General features: G+C 40.8%; 1 protein-coding gene across 1 annotated transcript in view; it reads right to left on the bottom strand.

Annotated features, from left to right (window-relative positions):
• osbpl3b (oxysterol binding protein-like 3b) overlaps window positions 1-15,577 on the bottom strand; it is a 123,629-nt gene that overhangs the window by 945 nt on the left and 107,107 nt on the right. Inside the window, 3 exon segments of the mRNA XM_080039556.1 lie at window positions 12-134; window positions 13,668-13,794; window positions 13,899-14,043. Of these exon segments, the coding sequence (XP_079895682.1) occupies window positions 12-134; window positions 13,668-13,794; window positions 13,899-14,043 (395 nt within the window).

Here is a 15,577-nt window from a genome sequence, read left to right as displayed (position 1 = left end):
ATTGAGGCTACCTGAAGAATTTGGGTTGATGTGTTACGTTGTTCTCCTCCAATAATCTCCGTCTCTCTCTCTGCAGCTGTTCAATCCTCTGTTTCTGCTCCTCTGCAACCTCCACGTTCCCCTCCTCCAGCAGTCTGCCGGTGAAACACAAGACACATTCCTCATGCACATATGGTAAAACATTCATCTTCAGTGTTCAACTGTAATCTTCACTTAGGTAAGATAATTATGGATTGTTGCGAGAAAGTGAATGAGACAATACTGGCTGTATAAAGTTTAGCATGAGAGTTTAATTCAAATCAATGATTTCTCGCGAGGATCATTACGCATTGTACAGAGAAGGAATACAGTGCGGAATGATAATGTTCAAGTGGAAACACAGTCATTTAACCCATTGATGACGGCTGCTGCGCGATGCCACATTGGCTCTCCTGCCTGATGCTGCATCGCGCAGCATTATTACTTTATCTAATTTTCATGGCATGCGCAGCATAGAATGCACTGTCATTGGTTCAAATACACATGAGGTGGGTTTTGTTGATTTTTTTAAGACCACGTGACCACCCAAAAGTTGTGTGGTTTGCCGAAAATCACGTCAATCAAAAAAATAGAAAATTAAAAAATAAAACAAAAAAATAAAAAAAATACGCCGGCTAGGTCGGCGACAGAACAGTTAGTGGCGTTTGGTGCGCAGAATCAAGGTCTACTATAGACTACTGACGAAAATCACACAACACATTGCATCTATTTATTAACAATATTTAATAATTTTCTAATTCATCTAATTTTGACGATTTTTTGAAATATTTGTTGGTTTGTAAGCGCTAAGGGAGCATGTTTAAATAAAACCTGTGAACCTTAACTTTTAAATGTATTTTATTTCATGTTTCTATGTGCTACACAGGCTTAGATATTAAGGTTTTGGTAGACTTGACAATTCGTACTATTTTTTCAGAAAACCCTCAGGCATTAAGGACATGCATCCTAGATTGCCATAGTCATCAATGGGTTAAACCATTTACAAAAAGCAGCATCAGGGGGGCAGGATCTCTGTCCTGTGATTGGTTCACACTTCAGCCAGGTACAGTCACACAAATGCGACTAAATCCCCAAATTCTACACACTGCAGTAATATGACATCATCAAGAAAGTTCTAGAAAGTTCTAGATTGCAACACTCCCTGTGTAACCCCACCCCTTTCGAATAATAACAGAAGCTACAGTGGCCTTCAAGGACCAGAACAATTCTAAACAATGCACCTGATGACATTCCAACAACATGGATTCCTCCATAAGACCTACCTGCTCAATGTACAAAATGTAATATTAATATTTGAAATTTTCCGCTCAGGAAGATTATTCAGATTATTGGCAGAGGTGATTTTACACCAATGAGGACATATTTATGAATGAGGATATTGATTTTAGCTAATAAATTACTTTAAATGTCATACAGTGCCCCTTTAGGGGAATGTCCCCCACATGACAGATAACGTGGATAATGATTTATTAACCCTTGCACTGACCAAAAAACCTGCGTCGACCCGCAACGATCCATCTTTTTTGTCCGATGGGAAGGGTTACACCCTGCATTAAGATCCGGGTCAATTGACCTAGTACAGACACAGGTTGTTCTCACCTCACTCTGCTCTGCTCGGCTTTTCGGTGGGAACACAAGTCCCGGATCAGCGTGCTCATTTCTGATGTATCATGGTATTTATTTATTGATAACTGCTCCACTAGACAGATCGTCATTTATGGTTTACATTTTTATTCCGGTCGTGTTGAAGCCCATGAGACCCAGCTGAGCTGATGCGTTAATCAGCGTTGTTAAAAGGGTGATACAACTCAGTGGTAAACAGGTCCCAACTTTTTTGAAACGTTTTGAAATTTAAAAATTTATAATTTGTTTATATCTATAAAAAACAATAAAGTTTATCAGTTTAAACAAAAACCTATTATGTATTTGTACTGTCATTTATTGAATACATGTCGAAAAGGATTAGGGAAATGATCACATTCTGTTTTATTCATTCATTTTCATTTTCCTTTATTTATTCTCGAAAGATCAATTGAGGGTTACCCTCTTTTACAATGACGTCGAGACAATTACAGATACACAATATACAATGAGAATACACAACAAGCTTACAAAGAGACAACAACAATTAAAACATTCAGATCAATTGAATAAAACAGAACAATAGCCTAAATAAAACAGTTACAATTGGAGTGGGGCTGATTAAAAATAATAACTTTAAATTGGTTAACAGTTATGAGTGTATTTATTTTAATTTGATGTTGTAGGCTGTTCCAGGAGTCAGGGGCACTGTGGCTAAAAGCAGTTTTACCAAGGTCAGACCGGGCGTATGGAACATATAACATGAGCATTTCAGTTGAGCGGGTATGATAAAGCCCATCTGAAATATGCAGCATTGTTGTCAAATAGAGTGGTAGCTTTCCGGTCAGGGCTTTATATATAAAAATATGCCAATGTGCATCACGTCTCTCTTTAAGAGAAGACCACCCAACCTTTTCATATAAAAGACAATGGTGAGTGTCATAAGCATCTCCTGTAATGAACCTTAAGGCAGAGTGAAAAACGGAGTCTAGGAGTTTAAGACATGAATGAGATGCATGCCTATAAACCACATCGCCGTAATCAAGGACAGACATAAAAACTGCCTCAATAATCCTTTTCCTACAGAACAACGGGAAGGTGGCTTTGTTCCTATAAAAATATCCAATCTTTTGTCGTAGACGACAGACAAGATTTTTTATGTGAAATTTAAAAGATACTTTTTCATCTATCCAGATGCCGAGATACTTATATTCAGTGACTCTTTCAATTTGAGATCCATTATTTGTATGAATATTTAGATCATTAAAATGTATAGTGTTTGCTCTGGAGAAACACATATATTTTGTTTTGTCTGTATTAAGAACAAGCCTGAGGTCCACTAGACAGTCCTGCAGGGTGTTAAAAGAGCTCTGAAGGTTCTGAACAGATTGATGGACCGAATCAGAAATGCAATACAGTACAGTGTCGTCGGCATACAAATGGGCTTGACAGTTTTGTAGCGATGAAACAATGTTATTGATGTAAATTGTGAATAGGACTGGACCTAAAATTGAGCCTTGAAACCTAAAACCAGATTGAAATGGGCTCAGAATGGAAGCACTGGATAAAAAGGTTTTCAACTGATTATTAATAACTGATTCTAGGATTTTTGCCAGGCATGGGAGTTTTGAAATTGGCCTGTAATTATTGAGATCACTTTTGTCACCCCCTTTATGCAATGGGATGACATGAGCTTTTTTCCAAACTTTAGGAACAATACCAGAGGTGATGGACAGATTAAAAATATGGGTTATTTGTTTTGATATTATATGTGTAGAGAGATTGATTGAAAATGGGTCCAAATTGTCCTCTCCCATATACTTCCTGGGGTTGATGGCTAGAAGCGCATCTACAACAACACTTGTTGGAACTGGAACAAGGCTAAGAATAGGAGTTTGAGAGACAGGCGGTACATTACTACTGGTTGTGTCCCTGGGCAAGACACTTCACCCACCTTGCCTCGTGTGAATGTGTATGACTGCTGTATGTTTGAGGTGGTGGTCGGAGGGGCCGATGGCGCTGAATGGCAGCCTCGCTTCTGTCAGTCTGCCCCAGGGCAGCTGTGGCTACTATGGTAGTTTACCACCACCGGTATGACTGTGTGTGAACGAATTGTCTGGAACCCTGTAAAGCGCTTTGAGTATCATGAAAGGCGCTATATAAATCCAAGCAATTATAATTATTATTATTAGAAGTTGTACGTCCTCCATTCTGAAAGAGTTGACCAGCAGCTAAAAAATGTTTATTAAAAGCTAAACCAATCTCATTCTTGTCATTTAAAATCTGACCATTTATTTTTATCTGACTGGGAACAGTGCTAGAATTTTTTTTATTATAATTGACAGCCTTCCAAAATAATGCAGGGTTGGAGTAGCAGTTGGAAATTAAATCAAGGTAGTAATCCGATTTAGTTTTCCTAACCATGGTCGTACACCTATTTCTGGTTTGTCTAAAAACTGTCCAATTAAAATCTTCTCCAGAGCGTCTGGCTAGAGACCATGCTTTATTTCTCTCTGTAAATAAGTCAGACAGCTCATTGGTAAACCAGGGGTTTGATCTATTTTTTACCCTGTGCTTTTTGTGGGGTGCATGATGATTCAAAATTGAGGTGAAGGTATTGGTGAAAAAATCCAAGGCTAATTCAACATCAGATATTTCAGTTGTGAGATGAATGTCACTGTGGTGGAGTTCATTCAAAAATGCTTGCTCGTTAAAACCTTTAAAATTACGCTTAATAATGATTTTAGGTTGAGATTTTTTTAGATGAATGCTTCTGATACAGGCCACCGGGCAGTGATCACTGATCCCAAGGTCAAAGACACCAGCAGAAACTATTTTGTTGATTTGGTTAGATAATATTAAATCAATTAAAGTTGATTTAACTGGGTTTTTTAGATTGGGTCTTGTAGGCTCTGTTATTATTTGTGTAAGATTTAGGTTGCTACAGATTTCTTTGAAAGGTTCAGAGGCACCAGAAAGCCAGTCAATGTTAAAATCACCCATCACAATGACTTCTCTATTTACATATGGAGAGATTAAATGTGCAAGCTCAGTCAGGGAGCTATTTTGCGCTGATGGGGGCCTGTACACACCAATTACAACAAAACAATCATTGGATGATAAAGACAATTCCAGTGCAATAAATTCAAAGCAGCTACGAACAGAGACAGCATGTAATAATGTTACAGAGTAATGGGATTTAACGTAGACAGCCACTCCCCCACCCCGTGTGGTCCTGTCTATTCTGAATAAATTGTAGTCATTTATTGCCACCATAGAGTCATGTGTGCTGCTCTTCAGCCATGATTCAGTCAGAACCAAGACATCTGGGTCAGCCTGAGACACTAAAATCTTAACATGGTCTAATTTATTTTGCTGAAGCAAACTTCTGATATTTAAATGAAGAAAACCCAAACCCTTTCTTGATTTGAGGATGTTTGGTGAGTTTAACTTTAATATGCTCATGTCCGGGTTATCAACAGCGTGGTGGTTCAACACAATTGACTTATTACACATAATAGGTACAGATTTCAAATTACTTGTAATCCCAAGTGGTCTGTGGCGTGACCTGTATGATCTATGATGGGGGATTAATGATGATCTGACAGACAGATATACAGGGATTGGGTGAGTTTTTATAGTAATGGTTGTTCCAGGCCTGGAGGGGGCGCTAGATGCATGGGGACTAGTGGTCATGGAGGCTGTGTCACGTGAGCTAACTACCTCTTGACTGACCAGGTGTGGAGATAGTCAAACATGCTGGACAGAGTTTGCAAGATGAGTGACGCTAGGAACCGATTTTATTGTTAAGAGCATGTTGCTGGCCAGAAGATGTTTCCCTTCGATGCAAACCATCGCTGGCAAAGTAAGTCGGTCTGTTCCAGAAAACGTTAAAATTGTCGACAAAGGGAATGCCCAGGGAGAGACAATATTGTCTGAGCCAAACATGAAGTTGGCGTGCGCGGCTGAATGAGATGTCACCAAATCGAGGGGAAGGCATGGGACCAGAGACGATACATTGTTTCCCAGCGGTCAGGACGGAGTCGATTAGGATTTTAAAATCAGTTTTAAGACTTTCTGACTTTTCTGACTTAAGGTCATTTGAGCCGACATGTATCACGACCATAGATGCAGCGGGATTACTATGGATAATGTGTGGAAGCACTGAGTTGATGAGGGATACCTGGGCACCGGGATAGCAGAAGGTCTCCGCCCTCGGCAGGAGAACTTGTCGGACCATGGATGAGCCAACGAGGAGGCACTGGAGCTCCGCTGCTCGGCCTTGCTGCGCCGCAGAGCAACCATGTGAAGGCCGGGCTGGATCATTAGCCTGCAGTGTTGAAGCCCGCGGTCCAGGGCGAAGCTGCGCAGGTTGAGCCAGGCGTCTGGTGGATCCCTCCGAACGTCTGACGACGGCATCCTGCAGCATCCAACGTCGGTTCTCTCCCGTGTTGGAACGATGAGACGTCTGAGAAACACCGGCCACATTACATAACGTCCCAACGTTTTCGGAATTGGGGTTGTATAGAAAAACCCTATGTTTTCCTTAACCTAATATCTGAACACAATTTTGTATACGATACTCAGGGCAGTGGGTTTTTAGGCTGCTCTTGTTCCGACATGGACCTAAGAGATTTACTTTTTTGTTTCATTCAACAATGTTCCTGGTTCTGCTGTTCTTTGTTCCAGACTAGTTTGCAGTTTGCTGTTTATTGATATCACTAAGGTGTTGGTTTTATGTTTTTTTTGTTTAATTTCTTGCCAATGTGTATCATTTATGTTGAATCAAAATATTCAGGTAGTTAAAATAAATTCATCTTAACATTAGCTTCTGCTTTACACGGAGCGGACAACATTTTGTGGCTTGCTCTAGAGTCTAGACCCAGTCAGACCTGTCCCAGCCCTATTGGACGTTACTAAGTCCTTTTCAAAGATATCAGGGTATAAAGTCAACTGGTCTAAGTCAGCAACATATGCTATATATTGTTTATTTACGTCAACTTGTTAATCCAATAACCACAACAACAGTTGTTCGTGTTTAGACTTTTACTGAACGTTAGCATATTACATGCACAACCATGGCCGCCCCCATTATTCACACGGAAGCTGGATCTCAATTCAGGGGTTACAGCCTACGTAGGCTGCATTTGAAGACCGATTGCGTTATAGCGGCGCGCAAAGGCTTGTTCCATTTGCAAAGATTTGCAAGGCTCCTTCATATGCGGCCGAGAAATGCAGCCTTCGTTTCACGGTTTTGAAGGCTGCAACAGATGGATCCTTCGCGGCCCAACATATCCCAAGATTCATTGCGTTTTTTCCAGAGATGGCATAAAATAAAATAAAAAATAACAAAAAAGCAACGGGTTGCTCCATCTTCTCTTCTTTTCTTTTTTTCTTAAACTTTTTTTTCTTTTCGTCTGGTAGGCAACTTATTTTTCTTTTTTACTCCGTTGACAAGGCTGTTTCCGTTGGCAGCAATCAGGGTTGCTAGGCAGCACAGGAGCGGCGAGTCGTCACGCAAGGTAACGGCTTGTTACGCAGACCGGAAATGCTCGTAAAAGGAGACCTGCGGAGACCGTTTCATTTAACAGCGCTCGTTCGGCCTTCGAATCGGCCTTCACGGGCTATAGCCTTCATAGACCACGTCCTTCCAAGGATGCGGTCTCTGTAATGGGATACAGTGTGAGAGAACAGCAACCGCGCTTGCCGCGCACGCGCAGTAGATAACTTGCAGCTTAACAATCTCCCCTTTTTCTTTAAAGGAAAACATATATTTTTTTTTAACTAAGAACATTTCAGTGTAACGGCCTCCACACACACATCCTGCGTCTACCTCTGGAGCGCGTCGCCTTCCGTTACTGCTGCCTCTCTAATGCTTTTTTCGGACACACATGGAACGTCTCAGCAGCTGCTACTGCTGCAGCACTGCTTCTAAAAGCCCTATCTTTCTACATAGAGTTAGAGTCATAGATAACATTACATTAAAAATGAAGTTCTTTCATGTCATTTTTGATGCATATGATTTATATTGAGTCTAAAATTGAGTCTCGACCGTAATCCGTGTGCCACATTGCCTTTTTTTTCCCTGATGCGTTTTGAATATGGTGAATATTGGTGCATATTGGTGAAAACTTCCCATCTTCTCCCATGAGCATGAGAAAATGTCCACCCTGTGTGCCTCCATCCTCAAGGTTCCCCATTGAGGAAGAATCACTGAACATGACTAGTTTGAGGGAACAATTTTCTCCCAAGTACTGAAACCTCAAGGTCACCTCTTCTGATTTTAGTTTTCTGATAAGTTTGTTTGCACAGTGCAGGGTCCGGACAGTAGCATTCTTTGTGTTAGATGCCAAGATGGATATGTCACACATTAGGTCTGGTCTACTCTGTCTTGCTACCCACAGTATCTGGCCAATCTTTGATTAAAGCATGTCAAGCTCGATTTCTGTTAAAGGAGCCTCACGCTGTGTTGCTCTGCTGGGGTCCACAGGAATAGGTTGAAGACTTTTTATGTATGTACTTTGTTGTACTTGTATTTCATCCTTCAGGGAATGAACCTGCATTCCAATGTAGCTGAAGCTGTGGTTTTCTTCACGTCCAACTTGAAAAGCATCTTTCAATTTGGGGATGACAGCTGTGGAGAACGCCAGGGGCGTTTCTAGGTTTCCAAAACATCCGGGGCTTAGCCCAAGAGGGAATAGGGTAGTGTATACTTTATTGCGCATGCAATTTTTTTCATAATGCTTTACCTAAATAAACGAAATAGGCAGGTCATTTTAGCTTTAAATAGCTACCTGACTGCTGCTTATCCCCAAACATTTAAGGTTCCATTCAAGTTATTTCATAGTAAAATGAATACAAGTGAGACAGACCTTACATTACCCATATCAGGGGTGTCAAACTAATTTTCACAAAGGGCCACTCTACGATATGATAATCACACTAAGGGCCGACATGGAGTTTACTGACATGCCTTCTTTTCAATCCAAAAAGTAAAAACAACATACCTATGAATATATTGTATACAACCTGTGTACAGGGTCAAAGGCTAGGTTTCATTTCAACATTCTGGTGGATTTTTATTCATCTATCTGTGCCTTTTCTGCATCAATTTATAGTGGAAATATTTTTTTTTCCGTAAAGGAAAAGACAACATTCAAGTTCCTAAAGAAACAACTATAATGGAATATAATGCAGTAAGGCTCGAAGGCATCCTGGATTTTTCAAAACTTTCTGCACATTGAAAACATATCACATGTTTTGAGTATTTATTTTTAGGAATCATGACTCAGCACCAGTGTTAACTATTTATGACACTTTACATTGGTAATGAAATGACAACCACCATTGGAAATAAAAAGGGTGGGCAGCTAGCTAAAGTTAGCTAGTTAGCTAAATTGTAACTTAAGGCAAAAGTTGGATACAAATCATGTTAGCTTTCATCCATAGACACTTGACACAATCAATCATCAATATTGGCATGCTATTTAGCCTCATAGATTGGCCTATTTACAGCCCACAGAAAACTGACATATTTTCTTCAATGCAAGTTAATCAATTCATGCCTTAAAATCTTGAGCAGTGGAACTTCCAACAGAAATTCCTAGCAGTAAGCTATGCGAGTGTCCTAACCAATGGGAGCATGTGCGACGTGCGGATATGGCACATGCAGCAAAACTTTTTTTTTTTTTTTTACTAAAAAGTTTCGGGGCTAATCAAATTAGATCCGGGGCTTTAGCCCCGAATAAAACAGCCTAGTGACGCCAATGGAGAACGCATGTGAACCACCCCACATAAAGTCATCCACATGAGCTGCAAGGACCCCCATTACATTAGAGGAATCATCCACCCAGTATAATACTGCTGGATCAACTTTTGACACACTACCTCCTAACTGCTGCATAGTGTCTTTCACTCTATTGTACCTGTACAAAGAAGCATCTGTAAGGCCATAAACACACTTTTTCAACTTCCATACAGTTCCTTTGCTCTGTGCTTCTTGGGGTGGGCAAATGTAGACATTTCGGGTTAACTCTTTACCTTGTAAAAAGGCTGCTTTAATGTCCATGGAGTTCAGCTGACAACTGCCATTTATTTTGACATATGACGGCCATGATCATCTTTAGAGATTCTGAAGCACATGTAGGCAAGTCTTTGGGAAGGTCTTGTGTGTTTCTTTCTTCAAAGCCTCTCGCAACTAGTCTGGCTTTAGGTACAATGCCATCAGATGTTTCCTTAAGTGTGCACACCCACCTGGTTGAGATGCATTTCTGACCCTCATCTTTCACCTCTTCAAATACATCATCTTTTCTCCAGTTGCTGAGTTTATTGTGTTTGGCAGGTATGAAGGCATCATCATTCACTATCAATATGTCATCCTCATTGTAATCAGTACATACCTTGTGCTCAGACAGAATAACTTGAAGATCTTTCATTTGTCCTAAGTCAACTGACCTTGTTGTGCCTTCAGTTTCCTCTGGCTCACTGTACTGCACATTATAACAGTTTTTGTCTTTTCCAGTGGCCTTTCTTGCCCGGCTGAGAATTTTTCCAGTGTGGGTTTGGCCACTTTCATTGTCTGTGTATTGAACCAACTGTCCAGCTTTCAGCCTCAGGCCTTCACAAGTCGTGGTTGAGTTTGTCCGCGACGTGACAGGTTGATCGAGATCACTCCCTCCATGCTGTACTGATGCATGAGGGGGTTCAGTGTTATCCTCAGCATCAAAGTGTTCCTCATTTGTAGGTGCCACTTCCTGTAATTCATTGTCACTGTCATAGTTTTGATCATTGAGTCCAACTGCTGGTGTCATTGTCTGTTGTTCAGGGTTTGATTATGCCTTTCCAGTAGGCTGTTGCTCCATGGGCTGGTTTTAACTTCAATGCTAAAATGTTCAGCCATGTCCCTCATTTCTTCATTGTTGAATTCACCTCCATTATCACTGAATAACCTGCGCGGAGGACCATGGATACTTATCCAGCAGTGAATAAATTGCTTCACTATCTCCCTGGGTTTTTTTGTGGTGATAGCACTTCCCACGTTGAAGCGTGTGAAGTGGTCAATAATGTAGATACCACACTCCCGGTTCAAGCTCATGCAAGTCCACAGCAACAGTTTCATTGTAAGTTGAGGCCATTGGCAAACCCACCACTGGCTTGCGTTTTGGTTTGCTGTACCTGATGCATGTTTCACAGTTTTTTTAAATGTCTTTGAGTATTGTGTTGCTTACCTCATCATTATTACATGCACAGGCCAGTAGTTTTTGTAGTCTTCCAACTGAAGCATGTCCAAATTGTCTATGCAGTTTGACCAGGACTTGTTGCCATGTTTTCTGTCATCCTCATCTTTTTGGGTCTCACTTTCCTCTGCATCACTATCATCTCTCAAGTTTACACAATAAAGTCCTGAAGATGTCAGTTCAAGCTTAACAGGTTGTTCAAAAATTGTCGCTTTGTCATGCTCTTTTCAACGAAGTCTTGCTTAAAAGCATGGGTATATCTGCAGGGACAACCTCTGTTTCGATTTTGCATTTAGTCTGTATCTTGGCTGGAATAATCACTTTATTCCTGGAGTGGACCACTTTCCCATCACCAAATTTGAAAGGTCTTGCACTCTGTTTGTCATTAACTTTTTGTAACTCACTCTGTGGCAGTTCACTGATGTAATCATCGAGCCATTTTTCTCCACACACAGTTCTTGTACAGGCTGTGTCAATCACAGTTGATCCCAAAGCTTCCACCATGAAGATGTCTGTGTCAGACAAAACATTTGAAAACAAAGTAATGTTGCATTCTTCAACATAATTTTTTATCCCCTCATCCTTTGTAAGTTTTACATGTTCCTTTTTGTTTGGACAATCCTTTGCCCAGTAATAAGTGCTCTGGCATACAGCACATCTTGATCTCCTCTCATGTTTGTCGAGTGGGTTTGTGCCCTGAACCACCGTTTGTAACGTTTGCTAGTTTGATCTACTCTCCCGTTTGCCTGTGTATCTTGTGTAGTAGGCAGCATCAGTATCGTCACTCATTCGTAGCGCCAGGGCTGTACAGTGCGACAGTTTTGATCGCATTTGCTACTGAAATTGATCATGTGCGATGATGAATACAAATCCATTTGCACTCGTGCGACAGGTTGCTAATGAGGAGAGGCTGTCTTTGAAACACAGAGGAGCGCTGCACAACACTGCTTAGAGGGCTCTACATTAACACTCCAAATGGGGGTAAATGTAGACTTAGGCAAGTAAGTTATTGAGTCCACCCTCCACTTTGGCTGGTGAAAGACATGTGTCCTCTGGATCTGTGCTCGTGCAGCGATTCTAGGTATAAAAACTTCACCAACGGTAATTACCGGAAGGAGACGGCACATTACCGCAGTTAAGTTAGCGCGTGTACAAACAGAACATTTCCTGTGCGCCTTCACATTAAAAGCCTGTTAATAGCCAAACTTGAGTTGACTTTTATTTTGAAGCCGGTAAGAACAGGAAGTTAGCGCTTTTTTCTAGCTTGAAAGGCAACTCCTTCAGCTGCAGCGAGCAGTCAACAGTAGCCTAGTCTATTTAAACAAAGTTTTAAATAAGCCACTGAAAAACTACTCCCAACACATTCACAACAACCTATTTAATTTATCCTAAATTGTACCAATATGTATACTTATTTATTTAATAGGCTATGTTTAATGTTTTAAAGTTTGGTTTTAATTAACAGAAGGACATTATAATAATAATAATTCTGAATCAGCAAAAAATTGCAATTGGCAGGTTAGATTATTTTGTCTAAATTGCAATCAGTGCACCCCTATTCATTTTTCCATAATTATTACTGCACACACTAGGATATAATATTAATTGAGAATCTCAAATGAGACCAAGATAACATGCTCAAAGGTAATTAGAGCGAAATGCAAGGGTTAAGGTTATGCAAGTTCATACTTTGTGTGCTGCCCAATTTATTTTTGTGCTACTGAATTTTTTTGCTTGCTAGCACCAGTGCACCACCTAAAAAAATAAGCGTACAGCCATGCGCAGCGCACTCTTGCCCTCTTGCGGTGGTGTAACGTTATTGCCAAAAAATATTTTCAATGCTGATTTCATGTCAACAAAAGAGACGCTTGGGCAAGATGTAAGCGCCAACTATTTATCTTTCACATTAACGGTGAAGTAAGCCATTTATTTATGTTAATATAAGTGTTAAATCGCTCTTTATTCATACAGTGATCACTAACGTATATAGTGTTTTAATTACTGTATATATAGTATTTTTCCTGCTTTTGTATGACGTCTTCTCGTCAAACGGTGGCGGAACTTTGTAATTCCCAGCAGCGGCCATCCTCTGCTACCAATGTTTATCCAATAACCACAACGACAGTTGTTCTAGAAACTTTTACTGAACGTTAGCATATAACATGCACAACCATGGCCGCCCGCCACCATTATTCACACTGAGAGAACAGTAACCACCTTGCCGTGCACGCGCAGTAGATAACATGCAACTTAAACTGTCTATGACAATTATCTGGCAAAACTCTTGTAGTGCCGAATCGTTTCCCCATGGCGACAAATACAGAGGACTCAGACCGGACTTTTCATCAGTTGTTTCAGGTTTATTGCAGGAGTTTCCAGAGGACATTACAGAGGATTTCATGGAGCATGGTAGCGTGAGCATGGGGGGCTTTCCCCCGAAGCTCCTAGTACACGCTTACACACAGTCTTATCAGTGTGGGGGGGTATCAGGTGTATTAATATCTGCAAATAGACATGTCGTTTCATCACAACAAGTCCCAATAACAAGTCCTTACATAGGTGTTTTCGTCTCTTACCAGTGACCCCTAACCTTTTTAAGACTCTCTGCTCAGCAAAGTCTGGTTAATAGCTATTTAATCCACCACACTCTCTAAACATATTTTACCCAAATGAAACATTTTGTTTCCTTATTGACATGACGTTTAAGAGATAATGTGTCAATTGAAAACCAAAAATAATCAAATCACCTAAATGCTTGCGAAAAATGGATGTTGTTTTGTTTTGTTTTCCTCCGCATCTTTTTTCTCTTACCTTTGGTCCACACGTAGCCTGGTGTCTGTGGGTGGCAGCAGCAGTTTCAGGGATGGGTCCAGCTCGTTCAGTTCAATAGCAAAGTTGGTGAAACCAAAGTACTGCTCATGGTTTACTGGCACTGCATCTACAAAGCACAAAAATATCACACATCGCATCAGATACTGTAAAATGGAGAGGTGTATCATAAAACGGCGTAAAGTGTATTCTTGTAAACAAAACTTGTCCTACTTGCTCTCCAGATGCATTTGGCTGAGGGCGGGTCTCCACAGAAAACTGCTTCTTGCCACTTTCCAAAGAGTTTGTGGATAACTTTCCCTTTATTATCTGCAATAGTTCCCTCCACCTCATTCACACTTGAATTCCAGTATTTGGCCTGGAGAAGGAAATATTACTGATCAGTGAGTATCACTTTGATTGACAGAAGAGCACCCTGTCATTCTTGATTATGAAGGGACAACACAGATATCATGTTAATGTCCCCAAGGGGATATTAACATGATATCTGTGTTGTCTACGTCTACTGTCTACATCTACTGACGTCATCCATGTTGCTGTTGCGTAAACCATCCTGAGCATTAGTGTGTGCTGCGCTAGTGGGTTTATTTATTTTTATTTAACATTTTTAAATGCTTTTAATAGGGCTGTCAAATTAACACGTTAATTTCGATTAATTAATCACAAAAAAATTAACGCAGATTAATCGCACTTCTATATTGCCCTTTGACCCGGTGCAAAAGAGGTGAGGCGATAGCGGAGCTGCACCTGTAGCTTGCCGACATGGCCCGCACGGGATTAAAGAGTAAAGAAAGAAGCATAGAGAGGGACGTTTTATGGGAAGCTCCGGGCACATAAGCATGAAGGTAGGAATACGTCTTGTTATTCTCCGCAGTGTCTGTGCATTATTGATTTAGTGGGTGCCTAATTAACAATAGGTTCAAAACAGTATCTCTCAATCTTCCTCTGTGTCTCACTTTTGTTTGCTAGCTGCAATCGTCTCCTTCAAACGGACACCCGCCCCCTCCCTGTCTTTTTTCCTCCTTTGTGTGTGTGTGTGTATGTGTGTGTGTATGTCAATATTTTTGGCTATGACAAGGACGGTGAATGAGTCGGCATAGGCTATGCGCACCGCACCTGTGGCAGTGCAGCGCTGTCTGTTATGGGAGATAGACAGTCATTAAGCCTGCTTGTTTTTTTGTGTATTTTTCGGCGCTAGTAGTTCCTAAATTTGTTTAATGTAGTAACCTGGCTGAGAGGAGGAGACAGAAGTTACGAGAGAGAGAGAGAGAGAGAGAGAGAGACGAACGGTAGCCTATACAGTTGTTTATAAACAGGCATAAAAGTGTCATATAAGTATACGATTAATTCAGATTAATTAATCACAGAGCCTGTCATTTTTAATCGCTTGACAGCCCTAGCTTTTATCGACAGTGCAGATAGACATACTGTATATGAAATGAGGCATAGATGGGAATGACATGCAATGAACCATGTAGCCCTGATTCGAACCCTTGTCCGCTGCGACGAGGAGTGAGTCACTATGGGGGGGAACCTCTACCCACTACACCAGGACCTCCCCCCTCTGCTGCCATGTTGATTGATAGATATGAATGTATAATAACCTCAGACATGTCTTGATTTGCTATCCTGCACAGCTTTAGGAGGTCTTCCCAATGTGCACACACTACAGCAATCAACCTTCTCCTCTCAGTCCTCTCATGCTTCCACACTATGTGTAGAAGACTTCTTTGAATATTGAGGGGACCACATTATTTACTATGGCTGTGGGTGACCTATAAACCTGATATGAGGGATGTCTACCAAGGTTTAGGTGCAGGTGTGGCATCAATCATTTAGGCTGAATGTTTCCGCAGCATGGTACTCTGGTATCTTCATGGTTCAGTTTTGTA

This window comes from Ammodytes marinus (assembly GCF_949987685.1).
Source record: "Ammodytes marinus genome assembly, chromosome: 13".
NCBI classification, from domain to species: Eukaryota; Metazoa; Chordata; class Actinopteri; order Uranoscopiformes; family Ammodytidae; genus Ammodytes; species Ammodytes marinus.
This window is presented reverse-complemented; position numbering and strand designations above follow the sequence as displayed.